At 52.7% G+C, this 21,744-nt stretch overlaps 1 protein-coding gene across 1 annotated transcript in view; it reads left to right on the plus strand.

Annotated features, from left to right (window-relative positions):
- Window positions 1–21,744, plus strand: part of CREB3L1 (cAMP responsive element binding protein 3 like 1) — a 44,250-nt gene that overhangs the window by 10,588 nt on the left and 11,918 nt on the right. Inside the window, exons 2-3 of the mRNA XM_030829635.1 lie at window positions 11,946–12,174; window positions 20,172–20,356. Coding sequence (XP_030685495.1) covers window positions 11,946–12,174; window positions 20,172–20,356 — 414 coding nt within the window. The remainder of the gene's footprint in view (window positions 1–11,945; window positions 12,175–20,171; window positions 20,357–21,744) is intronic.

The following is a 21,744-nucleotide window of genomic DNA, read 5'->3' on the forward strand; positions in this document are numbered from 1 at the left end:
CCATCCCCTCGGGCATTTATCCTTTGTGTTATAAACAATCCAATTATACTCTTTGTTTTTTTATTTTATTTATTTATTTATTCATTTATTTTTGAGATAGAGTCTCACTCTGTTGCCCAGGCTGGAATGCAATAGTGCGACCTCTGCTCACTGCAGCCTCCACCTCCCAGGTTCAAGCGGTTCTCCTGCCTCAGTCTCCCGAGTAGCTGGGATTACAGGCATGTGCCACAACACCCAGCTAATTTTTGTATTTTTAGCAGAGACGGGGTTTTGTTATGTTGGCCAGGCTGGTCTCAAACTCCTGGCCTCAAGTGATCCGCCCGCCTCAGTCTCCCAAAGTGCTGGGATTATAGGCATGAGCCACTGCACACGGCCCTCTTAGTTATTTTAAAATTAAATTATGATTGGCTATGGTTCCCCTTGCTGTTTTTATTTTGATTGTTGCTGTCATTGCCTAAAATGAAGGCCCATGGCATTTGACAGTCCTTGCAGGAATATCCCACCTTGTCCAGCCCTGCAGAGCCCTGATCACAGGGATTTTATTTTTCTGTCTCAACTCTCTGGAGATGGAAGGCTCTTTCCTTTGGGTAAAGCCAAAAAGCCCCAGGCCCCTTCTCAGGGCTGTTTCTGGGCAGCAGGAGAGGGATGGCCAGGAAAGGAGCAAAACCGGATCCCCAGGATGAACCCAGTGTGTGGAGTGGGGGCCCATATTTTGTATCTGGCCCTGGACTAGGTGCTGCAATGGGGCAGCAGGATCATTCCTTCAGCAACCAGTGTTGTTGTGGGTGCTTAAGAGCACGGGTTCTGCAATCAGAGCTTGGGTTCAAACCCCCGATTGACCACTTGCTAACTGAATGAACCTGGGCAAGCTGCTTAACTACTCTGGCCTCAGCGTCTCGTCCATAAAGTGAGGGTACTAAGAGGACCCACTTTATCCTTTGAAGCTTAAATGAGATACTACATGCAGGGAGTTAGAGCAGTGCCTGGTACGTAAATATTCACTGTTATTATATTATGATCATTACCATCAGGCAGAGTATATGCTGGGCCCTGTTTGAGGCTCTGCAGAGGGTTCAAGGATGAAATCCGGCCGGGCGCGGTGGCTCACGCCTATAATCCCAGCACTTTGGGAGGCTGAGGCAGGTGGATCACTTGAGGTCAGGAATTCAAGACCAACCTGGACAACACAGTGAAACCCCATCTCTACCAAAAAATACAAAAATTAGCCAGACATGATGGTCCATTCCTGTAGTCCCAGCTACTTGAGAGGCTAAGGCAGGAGAATCACTTGAACCCAGGAGGCAGAGGTTGCAGTGAGCCAAGATGGTACCACTGCACTCCAGCCTGGGCAACAGAGTGAGACCCCGTCTCCAAAACAAAAAAGATGAAACCTGTCCTTGATCTACCCTAAAGAAGGGTAACGTTTAGAAGGACTGCTGGATCCCATTGTGTGTAATTAGAGTTCAGGGCATGATATTAACCAATGACCTAACAGTCTGTAAGTGCTATGGTAGAATAGAGAGGCAGATGACTCTTCAAGCTTGGTGATCAGGGAAGGCTTCTTGGAGGAAGCAGCATTTGAGTTGGCCCCTTAAAGGATAGGAAGAGTTAGAATGAGGAGATAAAGGACAAAATACTGCAGGCACCAGGAGAGGTATAAGCAAAGGTCCTACAGCCATGGGGACCACAGCAGGTTTAAGGAGCTGGGAATGGCCCATCCAACTAGCCTGGAGAGAAGAGAAAATGAAGGGGCTCCAGCTCTAGTGGTAAGTTGGGATCCGTTTCTGACAGTCCTTGAGTATCATGCTGAGGAGCTGGAAGTTTTTCAGCAGGCAGGAGGGAGCCAATGATAGTTCTGGGTTGCACCAGGTGATGGTCACCAGCTCCTCTGAAGGGTCTCAGTGCTAGGAGGCCTGCAGTCCATCAGGCGGATCTCAGCTGTCAGCCTGTCTGGGTGATCAGGGACTTTCCCCCAGGGGGAACAGAGTTGTGGGACCTCCCTGAGCCCAGGGCAGCAGCTGACTCCAGGTCCCTTCTCTCCTCTGATTTCTACCCCGTGCCCTGATGTGACTCTCGCACTGGGCCAGGAGTACCAGTTCCCTTCTGGCTCCTTCACCCCCCGCACTGACAGCCAGGCTGGCCTGGGGAGGCCCAAGGCAACTCCGCCCTTGCAAAGGGACAGGCTGTTCCTCTTTGGGGCTGGGAGCTCCAGCCTGAACCATGTCCTGGCTCCTGTCCCAACACCAGGACCCTAACAAGGTTCCCCCATCTCCTCCAATACTTCAGGACCCTCCACTACCAGATAAAGCACATCCCTATGAACCCCAGGGGCCTAGAAGGGTCTGAAGCCTCCTCCTGAGCCCAGCCCAGCCTGGCACACCAGCTCCTTGACCCTCCTACCCATTGGCTGGGACAAGATGCCCAGAGCCCCACTCACCATCCTTCCAGCCCTGCCCTCTGCCGCCCCAAGGCCTTCACCCCTTTCTCTCCAGGGCTGCAAATCAGTTCCACATTTGGGATCTGGCATGCACTATCTGCTTGGAACTCTCTCCTCCCAGTTAGCTCCCATCTCCTTCCACCCCACAAGTTCAGCCCCTGGGGTCTGCAGGAGGGGAAGGGCTCCTGCCTCTGACAATCCCTTCAGAGGACTGAGAGGGAGCCTGACTGTGGCACGGTGCCAGAGGGACAGTGGACAGGAGGCCTCCCAGGGAGAGATGAAGGAGGAGGAGCCGAGGGGGTGGGCGGAGGCAGAGCTTGAGCAAGCAAGGGGATGAGGGGTTGGGGGTGGGGAGGGAAGGAAGGTGGTAGTTCCCAGCTCAGCACATTCCTGAGACATCTGGATGCACTGGAAGGGCCCCAGCTGGCCTGCATGACTGTGGCTCTAGCTTCTCTGCTCTGTGATGTCAGGACCCAGCACTCCCCGCTCCCCTCGGAGTCCCACTGGCCTGGGGACCACTTGGGGCTGAGTACTGGGGTCTCTTCCCCAGACCCCTGACCCTCAGTGAGCAAGAAAGAGGCCCCTGGGGCAATGGAGGAGATGCCTGCCACAGAGGTGGGCCAGGGCATGGTGGCAGGAGGGAGGCACTGAAGACCCAGTGGTTTGCCCATCCGACTGATTCAAGGAAAATGTGCCTTTGGGCTGGTGCCAGTCCTTCTCATCTCCTTGGAAGGGAGATAGAGACAAATGCATGACTCTGGAAACGGCTGCTTACCTTGGGCTGTGTGACCCTGGGCAAGTGTACTCCCATCCCCAGCTCTCGGTTTTCTTCATCTGTAATAATAACAGCTACATTTAATGAGAGCCTTCCTCCTATATGTCCTGCATTATATAAAGCACTTTACAATTGTTATCTCATTTAATCCTCACAGCAACCTGGTGGGGTGGATATGAATGTTCCCATTTTATACTCAGGACTGAGGCTTAGAGAGGTTAAGTAACTTGTCCAAAGCCTGCAGTGTGTAGCCGAACCAGGATTAGAACCAGGTCCGTCTGACTCCCTTGCTCAGAACCATTGAACTGCTTTGCCTCTTCACATAAGAAGGGGTGGACCTAATGATGCCAAAATTCCTTTCAGTTCGAAAATTGTAATGATTTCTTTTGGCCGTTGCAGGGCTCTTCAAGAAGGGCAAGGGCAGGCATTAGTCACCTACTGGGTGGGGGAAGGAAGGCAGAGACAGCTGGCTTTGAAGCATCGGGTGGGTCAAGAGTCTTTGGAGGTCCCCTCCCCTGGAGGCCCAGAGAGCTCCAGACCCCAGGGATTGGAGTCAATAGCCTAATCCCCAGCTGATCCCAGGGGTCCCACACCTTCCCTGAAAGAAGGGAGTAAATAAGGAGAGAGCGTACCACTCCTTCCAAAAATAAAACCTGAGGACAACTCAGACAGGCCACGACTGCTGAGGATGTCAGAGGCAGAATGCTGAGTACACTGAGGAGAGGGGAGAGGCCAAGGGAATTCCAGCCAGAGCGAGGCGGTAGGCTCCAGGCGAGGAGGGCCTTCCAGCTGGCCAGGGGCCGGGAGAGCAGCCCTGGCGGGTTGGCCACTGTGTTCTGTTTATACCCTGAGGCCTGACTGGGTCTGGGGGGACAGCAATTCCAGCACTGAGTGGAGTCTGTGCTTCCCAGGTACCTGATCTGGCTGGGGCTTAAGAACAGAAAGGCTTGGGGAAGGAAGAACAACCCGGAGAATGGGTACAGCGGCCCCACTAGGGAGGAGCCGAGGGAAGGAGTCCAAACACATGGAAACTCTGCCTGGAGCAGAAGCAAGCTGGCATCAGAGCAGGATTCAGGACGGTCATTCCTGGAGGCTCTCTGCTGCAGAAAAAAGGGCCTGAGTCCATAAGCTGTCTGACACACTCCTTCATTCACACACTCATCCAGTCAGTCAGTCACTCAGCGAATGCCTGAGCATCCACTGTGTGCTGGGACCAATGCTAGGCTTTGCAGATTCGGACAAAATTGGACACAGCAAGACATATAGGCAATACAGCTGGATCATTTGAAGCTACACCAAGGAACCTGTACTCTATCCTGAGGGTGGTAGGGAGCAATGATTCACTGATGATGAGTACAAGTTCCTCATCGATGGAGCAGAGAAATGACATAGTGACTTCTAAGTTTTAGAATATCCCATTTTTTAGAGACAGGGTCTTGCTCTGTTGCCCTGGCTGGAGTGTAGTGGTGTAATCATAGCTCACTGCAGCCTCAAACTCCTGGGCTCAAGTCATCCTCCTACCTCAGCCTCATGAGTGACTGGGATTACCCACCACATCTGGCTAATATTTTTAAATTTTTTTTTTTTAGAGATGGGATCTCACTATGTTGCCCAGGCTGGTCTCAAACTCCTGGCCTCAAGCAATGTTCCCACCTTGGCCTTCCAAAGTGCTAGGATTACAAGTGTGAGCCCCCTTGACTGGCCTAGAAGATCTCTCTTGATGTAAGGTGGAGGATGCTCTGGAGAGGGATCAGAGTTGAGACTTGGACTTACCCTTCATTGTCACACCATTGGTCAGAAAGCCTTTTGAGAGCAGGAATTGGATCTTGTTCACCTCTGTATCCACAAAGCTGGGCACCCATGAACAAATGCATGAATGATGAATAAATGAATGTGACTAGATGCCCTTATTCTCCAGAGGTCCCTGGCGCCAACCCCGGCACTCGGTTTCTGGTATCCTAAGCTGTCCTGCAGGGATCCCCTGGCTGCTGCCTATAGACCAGCGTCTCCAGCAGCCAGACCGTGGGCTGCTGTGCCCTTGGAGGTGCCAGACACAGCTAATCCCAGCCCTGGGCGGCGGCACTCGCTGCCATCGCTTCCTCCTGCCCAGACAGTGCCTGGTGCCCACCCCAGGGTTGGTCCACAGCGCATGGGCCGTGGCGAGAAGATGCCAGCGGCTGGCTGGGAAACTGAGGGAGCTATGGCCTGACCAGGACAAGGTTACCAGTGTCAGGAGGGGCAATGGAAGGGCCAGACTAACAGGGCTAGGGGGCTGCAGAGAATACACACCCTCCCCAGGACTCTGCTCTGCCTTGAAATAGCCTGCAGCTGGCGCCAGCCTGCTGATTCCTCTCTCCTTCCTTTCTCCAGCACACACTGGCAAAGGAAAGCTCAGTCCCCATGTTGGCGCTTTCTTCAGTCCCAGCCCTCACTGTCCCAGCCCCACGCAAGCCCGGGGCTCCCAAATCTCCCTCACTGGTGTTCACATGACTCAGTCATCTCAGGCACTGAGATGCTGGCTTGGCGACGCCAACATTTAGTTCTGTGGTCATGTGAGATGATGTGTGTGTGAGAGAGAGTATGCGTGACCCATATCTGTGTGATCCTGTGTCTGGGGTGACTTCGCATGTGTGTGAGCATAGGGGTGTGAATCACTGTTTGTCTGATCACATCTGATGAGTGTGTCTTGTTGAGTTTGCGTTCATACCTGACAGCGTCAGCCTATGTGACTCTGTGATGGTATCTGTATGTGTGATAGCGCCTGTACAAGGCTGCACATGGAACTGTCTGAATGTGTCAATGGTTGTACTTTTCACTATGTGGTGTCAGAGAGGTGGTTTTCCCCGTGTACGAAGGAACCCCTCAGCCCACATCTGTGTAGCATGTGCACATGCGTGCGTGCACACACACACAGAAGTATTCCTGCTTATTTGGACTTGGGCTGTGTGGTGACCAGTTCGGTAGGGGAAAATATGAAACTTCAGCAGCCGCCTTCCCTAGGCCTGTGGGGACTGGGGGCTGAGAGTGAGGTTGGAGGTTGGAACAACGTGCTCCCTTAACCCCCATACTCTGCCAGGAAGACTCCCGGAGGGACTGGCTCCAGGGACCAGGAGAACTGGTTTCACACCAGCCCCCAAAAGGCCAGGGCAGAGGAAAAAAGCCCACGTTCTGAAGACTAATTCACTTTTCTAGGCCCCGGTCAACCGCGCTTCCATAGAGACACAGACTGTAACGGACGAGGAAACCGAGTCCAGGAGAGGGGACACCTGCCACTGCCCACGTCTCACAGCAGACCTGAGTCTTGAATGAGGGCCTCCTGAGTTTCAGTTCAGTGTGTTTTCTCCTTCACAGGGTGCCTTTAGCTCTGGGAAGACAAGGCCTGGGTCTCTTAGGACCCCCAAATACTGGATGGCAATGCTTAAGGACAGGGTGGGTCTGCTGACAACTGGGGACCCAAGGGGCCCACCTCCTCTCCCTGCTCTCACCACCCCCCGCCCCCCAGGCACAGCAGTGACTCAGACTGAAGGCCCTTCAGCTTGAAATGGGGACAATTTTCTAGTGACCACGAGGCAAGTAACCGTCCGGGAATGTATGGGTCAGTGTGTGTTGGGGTGTGGGGGGGGTCTGTGGGCCCCAGCCTGCGGGAGGAAAGAAAGGGGGAAATGTGAGAGGCCTCTCCTCCCATCTCTCCCTAGCTCTCACTCTCTCGGAAGGAATGTCCGGGCTCAGGATTCCCCCCCACCCCTTATCCCACAGCTCAGCCTGGACCCGCTCCGGTCTCCTCCCTCCTTTCCCCAAGCACAGACTGAACCAGCCTGGGCGGGGGGAGGGGCAGACGTTAGGAATGGGGGTGCAGGCGCCAAGGAGCCAGGGGCCTGAGGGAAGGGGGCGCGCTGAGGCTGCTTCTGGTCAGGGAAACCATTCTCCTACACCGACCCCAGCAGGCAGCTGCGCCTCCAGAGCTTTACCCTGTCTCTGCACTGACCTTGGGGAAGGAATTTAGGGAGGTGGGGGAAAACAAGGCTAGAGCCGGTACCATTACTGCCCCGGGAGAGTCCCCTCTGCCGCCACCAGAGACAGCTACCAAAGCGCCCCACGGTAGGACGATTCGAGATGGAGCTGCAAGGGGATTTAAGGTCCGGATTGCCCTTTGAGTCGGGGACGTCGGGGACACTCTCGGTCTCCACTTCTCCCTGCGGGGGTGGGGGCGGGGCCACGCTACTGATGAGGGGTTTAGGACACCGTGAGACGGCCAGGCCATTTCTGCCTCGGCCCCAGACGCAGAAGGGGTACTATGCAGGCCCGAGCCAGTACACGCTGCGCTCCCACAGCCGCGGGCCGTCGGCGCAGGCCGGGACCCTCCTCCGCGCGAGCCCTGCACTCCTCCGGTGCCCTCCACGCCGCCACGGGCAGCTGCTCGCAGCCTCCCGCCATTGGCCAGGAGCTCTGCGGCTCCCACCAATGAGCAGGCCGGATTCCGGCGAGGGGCGGCCCCGGGTGTTCCCGGGTTAACCCTTTGTGGGCCGCTCCAGGACCGCGGCACCCGGATCCTTCTCTAAAATTTAAAGGGCGGGCGGCTGAGGCCGGGCTCCCAGAGCGGGTGCAGCCGAGAGGAGGGGTACGCAGGTCTGCGAGCCGGAGAGCTCGGGAACCTCTCCTCCAAGGGAGGGAAGCCGGCGCCGGCTGCGCGTGACAGCCGAGAAGGAGCTTATATTGGCAGGACTATAGGAAAAAGTCTTTAACGAGGAGGGAAACAAATCATAATATTTCCTTCTCCGGCTTCCCACCCCCGTTGCCTGGAAAGGCACCCCTGTAGGACTCTCACCCCCTGCAGAACCCTGTCGCCCTCAGAGCGTTGACACAAGTCTCTCCTGACGTTCGTGGACTCCTGGCCACCGACCCCTTCCTCTTGCTCCCCAATTTCCATCGGACAATCTAAACCTGAACTTTCGTGTGTGAAGTGGAGGGAGGGCTGGGTGTGGTTGGGGGTAGAGGGGACAAGGGGGCGTGCTGGAGCGGAGGAGGTCTGAGGTCTCCAGAATGGGCTTTCCAGGGATGGGGCCAAGTGGATGCGGTGCAAGGAGTGAGAGGACCAGAAGGTCCCGCACACGCCAGGGCAGCCCTGGACTTCACCAGCTCACTTTGCAGCCCCGGACATCACCAGCTTGCTCACTGTGCGTCCTGGGTAGCTGCGTCTCCCTCTCTGGACTGGAGTTTTCTCTAGTAAGAAATAGGAGGCGGGGAGCGGGGGACAGGGGACCGTGGGGGAGCTTTCTCCCGTCCCTTCTGCCTCTAACTTGGTGATAGAAACCAACCCTACCTTAGCCGCCCTGAGAGGCCAGGCATCAGACGGAACTAGGGCCGCAGAGCTCTCTAGGGGAGTCCCTGATGGCAGTGCTCCCAGGAGGGCGAGGTGGGCCTAGGGATGATGGGACGCGCCCACCGTCCACCCAGCACCTGAAGAAGCCCAGCGCAAAGAGGACCTGGGCGTCGGAGTGTCCTCCACCCCCACCCCGCCTGCCCCTTGGCCGCCCTCCCCTTCCACTTGGCTCCCGCTGCTCTGGAAGCTCCATCCTGCTGGGTTTTGGCTTCTGTTTCTAGCAGGTGGGGTGGGGGCTGCTCACACAATGGGGCCAGCTGAGCTCTCTAAGCAGTTTCCTGTGGGCACCCTAAAAGGGTCTCTGGGAAGAAGCTGGGTCATCTGCCTGAGCCAAGGCCTTCAGGGAATCCAGCCCAGATCCGAGGAAGCATCTCTCCTCTCCCAGGCCCCAGGAAAGGGTTTGGCAAACCCTTATCGCCTGAGAAGCAGCTGCTGGAGAAATACCTTAGCGGCTGACTCACCGGCTCCCTCTGCTCACAGCCCCCTCCCACTGGGCCCAACACCAGGCCTTTGAGAGACCCTAAGGGAGAGAACTGGCGGAAGCGCCCCCAGCCGGCCGGCCCGGGCTCTGCGGAGGGTGTAGCTAGTGCAGCCCTGGCTGTGGCTGGCTGGGTGGTTGGGGGGTGGTTATACCCTGTAAATGGCCTCTGTCTGGGATCACAGTGATTCTTAGAAACTCATTCAGCTCTGACCTCCTGGTACTGCCTCACTCCAGGTATTGATGGACAATTGGTCTCACTCCAGGTATTGATGGACAATTGGTATGCTGATGGCATTGCCATCTGGGTTATAAGGCCCTGTCCCTCCACCAGTATCATGAGCCAGGTGCTGGAAGCCAGCTGGTGAACAGGGTGCAAACCCTGCCTCAGGGCAATTACCGGACCCGGGAGGACCTGCTGCAGTTGTAGAAGGACTGGACAGCAAGGGATGCTGGGCACCTCCCTGCTGTTATTAGCTCCCTGGGCCTCAGTTTCTCTCTCTGTCAAATGCCAATATGCATTTGTCTTGTCTCATTGGATAATTCTGAAGATTAAATGAAATGATGCATAGGAGAGCACTTTGGGTTAAAAGCACAACAGAAATATAGGAAGATGATTGATTGCTGGCAAACTGGGAAGTGGGAGAGTACCCCTGCCAATGGGGCTTCTGAGCTCATTTTGTCCTGGATTATCTCATCACGCTTTGTTTGGAGGGAAAGGCCAAACATTCCCCTGACAACTCCCACCATTGGTTCCAAGCTCAGCTCAGGGACAGAGTTTAGGGGCTGCAGTTTTCATGATGACGATAACTAACGATGATTGAGCACTCACTCTGTAGCAGGCACTGTTCTGTGTTTTATATGTACAGTATTTACTCATTTTACCCTCATACTCCTATGAGGTGAGTACTAATCTAACAAAATTTTAGATCCTCATGGCAACACTATGAGGTTGGAACTATTATTTTCCCCTCACGGATAAGGAAACTGAGGCACGGGAAGTTAAGCAACTTAGCAAGTGGTGGAGCTAGGAGTCGAAAGCATGTCTATGTGATTCCAGAGCTCGTGTTCATCTCCTACTCCATGCAGACAGACTCATGTGGCCCTGAACCTTATGCTCATGCAGAAGGCTTCTCTGCTCATTACCTTCCAGATTGGGACAGGCTCCCAATATTCCAGGCCAGAAAGTGCCAACAACTCCAGACCTTGAAGGAATCCCCTGGCACAGGCCTTTAACCACTCAGCAGGTGGGGCTCCAGGACCTAAGGCAGCCCCCCATCCCCCATCTCTTCTGACCCACCAGCAAATTCATTCTTTCAATAAATAAGGAATAAACAATAGAAACATTTATTGGACAGGCACGGTGGCTTATGCCTGTAATCCCAGCACTTCGGAAGGCCAAGACGGACAGATCACTTGAGGCCAGGAGTTTGAGACCAGCCTAGCCAACGTGGTGAAACCCCATCTTTACTGAAAATGCAAAAAATTAGCTGGGCGTGGTGGTGCGTGCCTGTAGTCCCAGCTGCTTGGGAGGCTGAGGCATGCAAATCGCTTGAACCTGGGAGATGGAGGTTGCAGTGAGCCAAAATCATGCCACTGCACTCCAGCCTGGGTGACAGAGTGAGACTCTCACAAGCAAGACAGAAAGAGAGAAAGAAACATTTCCTTACACATTTATAATTCTTTAGAGAGAGAAAAATAATGTACAAGAACCTACTATATGTCAGCCACTGGGGTGCTTTACTAACAATACGAGTCAATGTTTATTGAGTAATTACTATGTGCCAGGGACTGTTCTAAGGCCTGTACGTGGATTAACTTGTTTAATCCTCATGACAATCTCGGCAGATAGGAACTATTAATATTACCAGCTATACAGAGGACAAAACAGAGAGGTTAATTGATCTTCCCAAGATCATGGAGACCAAGATTTTTCAGACTTTTTTGTTCCTAAGAAATATATGTTACATCATTACCAAGTACACACATGTGAGCGCACACACACACACACAACTGTGATTTTTTTTTAATTGCCAGGTATTTAACTTCACTGTGTGCTGTGCACTCTGATATTTTCTACTCTTTTTTTTTTTTTCTGTTTTATTCTTATTTAAAATTCTGGTCGTGACCCACTAAATTGATTTCACAACCCATTAATGAGTCACCACCCACAGTTTAAACAGCACTGAGTCATAGCTAGAAGGATGGAGGCCACCATTCGAACCTAAATAGTAGGGCTCCGGAGCCTAACCTCTCCGTATAAAGGATGGCTTGGGAAAGGAGAAAGACCCTGAAGTCTGGAGGACAGATGGGGACTGTGCTGCTAGGGGACTGGAGACCTCAAGAATCCCACCGCGCTGCATCACTCTCTTCCCACATTCCAGCAAAAGATCATACAAAATTCACTAATATTGTCTTTGGAAAACAAACTTTTTGGCGTAGACACACAGTTGTTCTTTTACTTTGTCTTCACATCAGCCTATGAAGGAAGTAAGAAGGACTGAGAAACTGACTCACGCGGTTTAAGTGATTTGACAAAGGTTACAGAGTCCAGTGTCCTGTTGCCTGGTCCAGGAAGTTGTTGATCCCATCCTCAGCTCACCCTTGCAGATAACAATGGTGAGGGTGGAGCTGGTGGTAGAGAGAATGGGATGACAGTGGTAACGGTCATGATGGAAATGATGAGAGTTGGTGTTGTGATGTTGGTAGTGGGGAGATTGGTAATGTTGTTGATATTAATGGGAATGGGCACAGTAATGGGAGGTTGCAGGGACAGTGGTGGCCGTGGTGGGGTGCTGCACCACCACAGTAGCACCTGCACCCCCTTCCCAAGCAAAGCTGAATTCCCTCTTCCCCTCGCCTCCTCCTTCCCTAGCACTTTCCTGAGCACCTGGACCACTTCTCGGAGAACATGGAGGACTTCTCCAATGACCTGTTCAGCAGTTTCTTTGATGACCCTGTGCTGGATGAGAAGAGCCCTCTATTGGACATGGAACTGGACTCCCCTACGCCAGGCATCCAGGCGGAGCACAGCTACTCCCTGAGCGGCGACTCAGCGCCCCAGAGCCCCCTTGTGCCCATCAAGATGGAGGACACCACCCAAGGTAAGAGGTGGAAGAACCTGGGGACAGCACAGGCCCAGGAGGCCCAGGAGGGAGGAAGCTCTGGGGTGACAAGAGAGTGTGCCTCCAGCCTGAGACTCCCAGAGGCTCTAAGAGGAGCCACCACAAACCGCTTAGGAGGTGCTGCTCCCTGCCTTTGTGTTCTCCCTCAGTTCAAAGCCAGAGGAGCACTTCTCAAAAGGGTTTTTTGCTGACTTAAGTCACTGGTTTACAAAGTGTGATTCCCAGACCAGCAGCATCACCTGGGAATCTGTTAGACATGCAGATTCTCGGTTCCACCCCAAACCTGCTGAATCACAACCCCGTGGGTAGGGCCCAGCCATCCAGGTGATTCTGATGCACACTCAGGTTTGCAAACCGCTGACTTAGAGGAGACTGTGGGGGTAATTCAGTAATAACTGTGGGGCTGGGCATGGTGGCTCACGCTTGTAATCCCTGCACATTGGGAGGCCGAGGCAGGTGGATCACCTGAGGTCAGGAGTTCGAGACCAGCCTGGCCAACACATAGTGAAACCCCGTCTCTACTAAAAAAAAATACAGGGCTGGGCGAGGTGGCTCACACTTGTAATCCCAGCACTCTGGGAGGCTGAGGTGGGCAGATCACTAGGTCAGGAGATCAAGACCATCCTGGCTAACACAGTGAAACCCCGTCTCCACTAAAAATATAAAAAATTAGCCGGGCGTGGTGGTGGGCGCCTGTAGTCCCAGCTACTTGGGAGGCTGAGGCAGGAGAATGGTGTGAACCCAGGAGGCGGAGCTTGCAGTGAGCCGAGATTGCGCCACTGAACTCCAGCCTGGGCAACAAAGCGAGACTCCGTCTCAAAAAAAAAAAAAAAATACAGAAACTAGCTGGGCGCGGTGGTGAGTGCCTGTAATCCCAGCTACTTAGGCTAAGGCAGGAGAATCACTTGAACCCGGGAGGTGGAGGTTGCCGTGAGCCAAGATCACGCCATTGCACTCCAGTCTGGGTAACGAGACCGAAACTCCATCTCAAAAAAAAAATAAAAAATAGCCGGGCGCGGTGGCTCACGCCTGTAATCCCAGCACTTTGGGAGGCCAAGGCGGGCGGATCACGAGGTCAGGAGATCGAGACCATCCTGGCTAACACAGTGAAACCCTGTCTCTACTAAAAATACAAAAAATTAGCCGGGCGAGGTGGCGGGCGCCTGTAGTCCCAGCTACTCAGGAGGCTGAGGCAGGAGAATGGTGTGAACCCCCGGGGGGGTGGAGCCTGCAGTGAGCCGAGATCGCGCCACTGCACTCCAGCCTGGGTGACAGAGCAAGACTCTGTCTCAAAAAATAAAATAAAATAAAATAAAAAATAAAAAATAAAAAAATTAGCCAGGCATGGTGGTGCGTTCCTGTAATCCCAGCTACTTAGGAGGCTGAGGCAGAAGAACTGCTTGAACCTGGGTGGGGAAGGTGTAGTGAGCTGAGATCACACCACTGCATTCCAACCTGGGCAACACAGTGGGACTCCATCTCAAAAATAATAATAATAATAATAACTGGCTGGGTGCAGTTGCTCATGCCTGTAATCCCAGCACTCTGGGAGGCCGAGGTGGGTGGATCACCTGAGGTGAGGAGACGAAGACCAGCCTGGTGAACATGATAAAACCCTGTCTCTACAAAAATACAAAAATTAGCCCAGCATGATGCCCTCCATCACATGGTGCCTCCATTACATGCTGCCTGTAATCCCAGGTACTTGGAAGGCTGAGGCAGGAGAATCACTTGAACCTGGGAGGCGGAGGTTGCAGTGAGCCAAGATTGCGCCATTGCACTCCAGCCTGGGCAACAGAGCGAGACTCCGTCTCAAAAAAAAAAAAAAAAAAAATAGACTGGGTGCTGTGGCTCACGCCTGTAATCCCAGCACTTTAGGAGGCTGAGGTGGGCGGATCATTTGAGGTGAGGAGTTCGAGACCAGCCTGGTCAACATGGTGAAACCCCGTCTCTACTAGAAATACAAAAATTAGCCAGGCGTGGTGGTGGGCGCCTGTAATCCCAGCTACTCTGGAGGATGAGACAGGAGAATCACTTGAACATAGGAGGCGGAGGTTGCAGTGAGTCAAGATCAAGCCACTGCACTCCAGCCTGGGCGACAGAGCAAGACTCTGTCTCAAAAATAATAATAATACCATCCTGGCTAACAGAGTGAAACCCCATCTCTACTGAAAATAAAAAATAAATTAGCTGGGCATGGTGGCGGGCGCCTGTAGTCCCAGCTACTCAGGAGGCTGAGGCAGGAGAATGGCGCGAACCTGGGAGGCGGAGCTTGCAGTGAGCTGAGATTGCATCACTGCATTCCAGCCTGGGCAACAGAGCAAGACTCCGTCTCAAATAGTAATAATAATAGCAATAAGAAGAAGAAGAAGAAGAAAAAAAAAAAAAAAAAAAAAAAAAAAAAAAAAAAAAAAAAAAAAAAAAAAAAAAAAAAAAAAAAGAAAAAAGAAGAAGAAGAAGAAGCTGTAGACAAGTTACCAAGACTCCAGAACCTCACCGCCTCCTCATACTGTGTTGTTCTCTGAGACGCTGCTCGAGAGAGATCCCTGTACTCTCTTTTATTCCTGAAGGGAGCATTCTCTAAAGCTCTCCTCTCCCCCAACTCCATCCTTAAAGCAAAGAGCACCCTGAGTTCTTCCACTCAGGTAACCAGCATTCAAGACCCACATTGTGCCCCACTTAGAAATGGTCCCTTCGGGCACTTCCTCAAATACAGGTGGTCCTGGCTCTGTCGCTTTTGGCTGCGTCATCACAGACATGTCGCTTAACCTCTGTAATCCTTAGTATCTATCTCTACAAATGCAAATAACAATAAACATTTCTATAGTACTCTCCAGTCTACAGATGCCTCCATGTTAATTATCACATTTATTTCTCATGACTGACAGGTGAGGTTAGAATCACTTTTATTATAATCCCCACGTGACCGATAAGAAAACTGAGACTTGGCTGGGTGCAGTGGCTCACACCTGTAATCCCAGCACTTTGGGAGGCCAAGGCGGGCAGATCACGAGGTCAGGAGTTCGAAACCTGCCTGACCAACATGGTGAAACCCCGTCTCTACTAAAAATACAAAAATTCGCCAGGCGCGGTGGCATGCTCCTGTAATTCCTGTTACTCAGGAGGCTGAGGCAGGAGAACTGCTTGAACCCGGGAGGCGGAGGTTGCAGGGGGCTGAGATTGCACCACTGCACTCCAGCCAGGGCGACAGAGTGAGATTCCGTCTCAAAAAAAAGAAAAAGAAAACTGAGACTTCACAAAAGCTCAGTTGTCTAGGTCACGCCCACAGTAAAATGCAGAACAGAGACATAATAGCACACCCTGATTCTCAACCGCAAACCCTTGCCACCACCACATTTGCCAGTCACGAAGGGCAGCCAGGGCTATTGGGTCGGGACCCACAAGGGCATTGGTGTGCATCCCCGTGTCTCCACCAGCCGCTGGGTGATCTTGGGCAAGTTACTTAACCTCTCTGGGCCTCTGTTTCCTCAATGATAAAATGAAAATAATATACACCTTGAGAGTTCTGGTCAGGCTTAAAAATATATATACACAAAATACCCTGCTAAGTGTCCAGCACATAATACATATATCAATAATTAGCAGCAACCAAGTGCAGTGGCTCACGCCTGTAATCCCAGCACTTTGGGAAGCTGAGGCAGGAGGATTGCTTGAGCCCAGGAGTTCAAGACCAGCCTGGCCAACAGGTGAAATCCTGTCTCTACTAAAAATACAAAAATTAGTTGGGAATGGAGGTGTGTGCCTGTAATCCCAGTTACTCAGGAGGCTGAGGCAGGAGAATCGCTTGAACCCAGGAAGCAGAGGTTGCAGTGAGCCGAGATCATGCTACTGTACTCCAGCCTGGATGACAGAGTGAGACTCTGTCTCGAAAATTAATATAAATAATAATAATTAGTGATTATTTTCATTGTGCACGTAAAAGTTCTATGAATACTATGGGCGGGCCAGGCATGCTGAGTCACACCTATAATCCCAGCACTTTGGGAGGCCGAGGCAGGAGGATTGCTTGAGCTCAGGAGTTTGAGACCAGCCTGGGCAACATGGCAAAACACCTTCTCCACAAAATTAAAAATTAAAAAATTAGCCAGGCATGGTGGCACATGCCTGTAGCCCCAGCTACCTGAGAGCCTGAGGCAGGAGGATATCTTAAGCCCCGGAAGTCGAGGCTGCAGTGAGCTATGATGGCACCACTGCACTCCAGCCTAGGCGACAGAGCAAGACCCTATCTTAAAAAGAAAAAAAATAAAACAGAAACACTATGGGTGCTTGTAACAATGAACAGTGTTCTTTTATCTTATTCCTCTTTCCCTCTAAAGGACCTGGTCTTGAGTGAATTTCTTAATTTTCTCACCTGTTAAATGGGGAAAACAATGGTGCCTGCCCCCAGAGAGTTGTTGGGATGAGTAAAGAAGCTCATGTGCCCGGGCGCGTGACTCACGCCTGTAATCCCAGCACTTTAGTAGGCCGAGGAGGGTGGAGCACGAGATCAGGAGTTCGAGGCCAGCCTAACCAACATGGAGAAACCCCGTCTCTGCTAAAAATACAAGATTAGCCAGGAGTGGTGGCGCATGCCTGTTATCCCAGCTACTCAGGAGGCTGAAGCAGTAGAATCGGTGAACCCGGGAGGCAGAGGTTGCGGTGAGCTGAGATCGCGCCATTGCACTCTAGCCTGGGCAACAAGAGCGAAACTCCATCTCAAAGAAAAAAAAATAGAAGCTCATGTGTGTCAAAGGCTTGGAGCTGTGCTCAGCGCAAGAAGTGTGAGCTGCGTCCGATAGTCTTTAAGATTCCCTAGGGGCAAAGACAAACCTTTGTACCTCCCCCCAAACCCCATGAGGGCACTGACATCCACCCCTCTTAGGTCAGTCCAGCAACTCCTCAGCCACCCTGAGTCTTTTTTTAATTATTAATTTTTTGGGGGGAGGGGGCAGGGTGACAGGGTCTTACTCTGTCACCCAGGCTAGAGTACGGTGTTGTGATCTTGGCTCACCACAGCCTCAACCTCCTGGCCTCAAGCAATTCTCCCGCCTCAGCCTCCCAAATTCCTGAGATTACAGGCGTGAGCCACCACACCCGGCTCCCACGTCTATTTTTAAAGCAATTTGTCTGTGGGCGCTTTGCAGGGGGCAGCTTCCCGGAGGCCGGTGGCGTGGCCCTGTTATTTGGGAAGATTGTGGGTATTCCTGGAGCCCATGGGCAGCCTGTGGCCCAGAGCTGGGGCACTCAGGCTCCCAGCAGGGTGCGGCCTGGCCTCCAAGGTGGTCAATCAGCCACTACTCCCTCTCCCCCATCACAGCAGGCCCCAAAGTCCAGAGTCCCCTCCAGTCCTGCCTCGAATGTTGGCTCCCCTCCCCTCTCCCCTGTCTTACCCGCTGCTTCAATGGCTGCCAGGCAATGGGGCCACCACGAACAGGGCTGACTTAGAGTGGAAGACTGTGGGCACCCATCAGGAAAAGGGGTGACGCCTGCCAGCCCTATTGCCCAGGTGAAATCAGGAGGCCCACTAGGTGGGCAGGAGGTGGGTTCTTCCCTCAGGAAATCTAAGCCTCACCTCTCACTGCTCCCCACCGCCGCCTCCTCCACCCGCCGCATACTCCCAGTCACCAGGTCCTGTGGATGCTTCCTTCTAAATCTATTCCCTCCTCTCCATCACAACTACCACTGCCTTTGCTCAGGCCTCCCCTTCTCTCTCTCCTGGCCGATTTCAACACCTCCTGCAGTTCTCCCTGCCTCCATCTTGCCTGCAGCCAGTCCAGTCCCCACACGAGGGCAGAGTGATTTTATATATATATATATATATATATATATATATATTTTTTTTTTTTTTTTTTTTTTTTTTTTTTAAGATGGAGTCTCGCTCTGTCACCCAGGCTGGAGTGCAGTGGCACATTCTCAGCTCACTGCAAGCTCCGCCTCCCGGGTTCACGTCATTCTCCGCCTCCCGGGTTCACGTCATTCTCCTGCCTCAGCCTCCCGAGTAGCTGGGACTACAGGTGCCCGCCACCACACTGGCTAATTTTTTGTATTTTTAGTAGAGAAGGGATTTCACTGTGCTAGCCAGGATAGTCTCGATCTCCTGACCTCGTGATCCACCCGTCTTAGCTTCCCAAAGTGTTGGGATTACAGGTGTGAGCCACCACGCCAGGCCATATTTTTAAAATTGATTTAATTTTAGAGATAGGGTCTCGTTCTGTCACCCAGCTGGAGTGCAGTGGTCTGATCATAGTTCACTGCAGCCTTGAACTCTTGGGCTCAAGCAATCCTCCTGCCTCAGCCTCCCAAAGCTGGGATTACAGGCGTGAGCTACCACACCCAGCCATAATCTTTCTTAAAATTGCAAATTTGGGCCAGGTGCAATAGCTCATGCCTGTAATCCCAGCACTTCAGAAGGCCGAGGTGGGTGGATCACTTGAGCTCAGGAGTTCGAGACCAGCCTGGGCAACATCTCTACAAAAAAATACAAAAATTAGCTGGGTATGGTGGCATGCGCCTGTAGTCCCAGCTACTTAGGAGGCTGAGGTGGGAGAACCAATTGAGCCAGGAAGGTCAAGACTGCAGTGACTCATGATGGCACCACTGCACTCCAGCCTGGGCAAATGAGTGAGATCCTGTCTTAATTAAAAAAAAAAAAAAACCCCAAAAAAAAAAAAAAAAGCAAATTTGAGCACATACAAAACTCTTCAGCGGCTCCCCATTTGCTTTAGGATAAAGTCACATCTCTGAACTAACCCAGCCTCCAAGGCCAAGCCACCCCCACTGGCCTCTCTGACCCCATCTTCCACTCCCCTTTGCATTCCAACTACGCTAAACTGCTTGTGACTCTTGCTATATCCCCAGCATCTAGCACAGTGCACAGCAAATGTTTACTAAATAACAATAGTTGTATTAACACTGGCTTGTATTTATTGAACACTTACTTTTTTTTTTTTTTCGAGACAGGGTCTCACTCCGTCTGTCTAGGCCGGAGTGCAGTAGCGCAATCTTGGCTCACTGCAACCTCCTCCTCCCAAGCAATTCTCTCTCTTTTTTTTTTTTCTTTAGACAGAGTCTCACTCTTGCCCAGGCTGAAGTGCAGTGGCACGATCTCAGCCCACTGCAACCTCTGCCTCCCGGGTTCAAGCGATTCTCCTGCCTGCCTCAGCCTCCCGAGTAGCCGGGACTACAGGCAAGTGCCGCCACAACCGGCTAATTTTTGTAATTTTAGTAGAGACAGGCTTTCACCATGTTGTCCAGGCTGGTCTCGATCTCCTGGACTCAAGCGATCCACCTGCCTTGGCCTCTCAAAGAACTAGAGTACAGGCGTGAGCCACTGTGCCTGGCCGCTCAAGTGATTCTCCCACCTCAGCCTCCTGAGTAGCTGGGATTATAGACACACACCACCACACCTAGCTAATTTTGTGTGTGTATATTTTTTGTACAGACGGGATTTCGCCATGTTTCCCAGGCTGGTCACGAACTCCTGGGCTCAAGCGATCTGCCTGTCTTGACTTCCCAAAGTGCTGGGATTACAGGAGTGAGCCACGGCACCCAGCCTGAACATTTACTTCTCACCAGTGTTAAGTATTAACACTCACAGTGTTAAGTGTCTTATGTACAATATACTACTTAAGCCTCAGAACTTCTCTGTTAGGTACGTCCTGTTCCTTTGCCCATTTTACAGATGAAGAAGCTCAGGCTCAGAGAGGTTAAGCAACTAGCCTAAGGTCACACAGCCAATCAAGAGGAGTGTGAATCTGGTGCCCAAGCTCATTCTGTAAGCTGCTGAATGAAGAGGATGTCCTCACCTCTTCTGGCCCCAGACAACTCCCCCTCACCTCACAACCACCCTCTTTCCTGCCTGCCCCCTGGTCTACCCTAACGGCTCTCTTCACTTCAGCCTAGAGCAGCTCCCAGGGGGCAGGCAGGGGGCTGAGACCTCTGCCGTAGAGTCCCCTGAGCCTTTCCCCTTCCCCTAGACGCGGAGCATGGAGCGTGGGCGCTGGGACACAAACTGTGCTCCATCATGGTGAAGCAGGAGCAGAGCCTGGAGCTGCCCGTGGACCCTCTGGCTGCCCCCTCGGCCATGACTGCCACGGCCGCCATGGCCACCACCCCACTGCTGGGCCTCAGCCCCTTGTCCAGGCTGCCCGTCCCCCACCAGGTGAGCCTGGGGACTGTTTGTAGGGGCTGAGGGAGGGAGGAGGGCTGGTGGGTCTGTGGGAAGAGGTGCCCAAAGCCCTGTGCCCTGGGGCTCTGTGAACAGGAAGACATGAGCCTCAGGGCTGAGGGTGGGAAGCCCCCGCCCAGCCCAGGCCTCTGCCTACCCCCCTGGCTGCCCCTTCACCATCCTACAATGGGCACAAGCCACAGCCCCCTTGGAGTGACTGAGGCTCTCACCTGTGCAGAAAAAGACAGCTTGCAGGGCTCCAGGCAGGGCTGGCATCAGGAGCCCAGTCCAGGGTCTCGGAGGTGGAGACAGCCCAGGCCACTGACTTTTCTCAAAGCTTCAGGATTTTTAAAAAAGAAAAAAAGACCAAAATGGAAATTACAAAAAAAAAGTGTGCTATATTCCAATTGTTTTCATTTATGAGATTAATATTTTTAACCCACACTCTCAGGCTGAACTCCCTCCTCCACGAATCTGTAGATGACAGCATTCAGCTATAAACCCAAGACCCCTCTGGGAATGTGAACCCCAGACCCCTGGCTCCTAGCCCAGCTCGGTGCCTCCTTTGTGTTCTGGGCACGTTGCGCGTCCTTCTTCTCTGTAAAATGGGCTCATGAACCACCTAAGTTGCTTCTAGCCCTAGGATTCCACAGGATGAGCGGCATCTTAAAATCCCTAGATGGGAGCGTGGCTGGCCCTGCCCCCTGCTGGCCACATGGCTCACTTGCTCAAACTGTACGTGGCCCAAGGCAAGAAAGGTCAGCCCCTGCCTGCCCCACCACAGACCCATGGGATGAAGGGTCGGCGGCAAATATGCAGGATCTTTTGAGACTATCTCCAAGACTGGTTCTGAGACTCCTCAGGCCTTGCCAAAGCAGGAAGGGACGGAGTGACAGCAGCAGCAGCCAGGGGAGAGGAGGCTTCAGAAAGGGAAACTGAGGCTCAAGGGGTTAAGTAATTTGCCCAAAATCATGCAGTTAGCAACTGACCTGCCTTCCAAATTCGGCCTGCCAGACCCTGAAGCCCACGCGAGTGAGGTCACAACCCCTAGTGGAAGGCACAGGAGCTGGCATTGTCAACAGTGAGCTCTCTGCACCGCAGTCCCCTCTCTGTCACTCGAGGGCTGAGCTGGGATGTAGACCAAGGACTCTCCAAGGTCCCTGCCAACTTGAACCTTCTGGGATTCTTACTCATCAGCCTACATTCTGGATTCTGCGTCCCACCCACAATATCATGATCTTCTCTCTGGGGCTGCAGCCCAGGGCCTGCAATCCAGCCCCCAACACCATGCCTTCCTCAGAGAGCACCACTTACTCGCATGTCGGTAGTCACGTGTACAAAGCCATGCATGTTCTTGAAGTCCTTTCTGGAACAACAAGTCA

This window comes from Nomascus leucogenys, chromosome 15, assembly GCF_006542625.1.
Source record: "Nomascus leucogenys isolate Asia chromosome 15, Asia_NLE_v1, whole genome shotgun sequence".
In the NCBI taxonomy this organism is placed as follows: Eukaryota; Metazoa; Chordata; class Mammalia; order Primates; family Hylobatidae; genus Nomascus; species Nomascus leucogenys.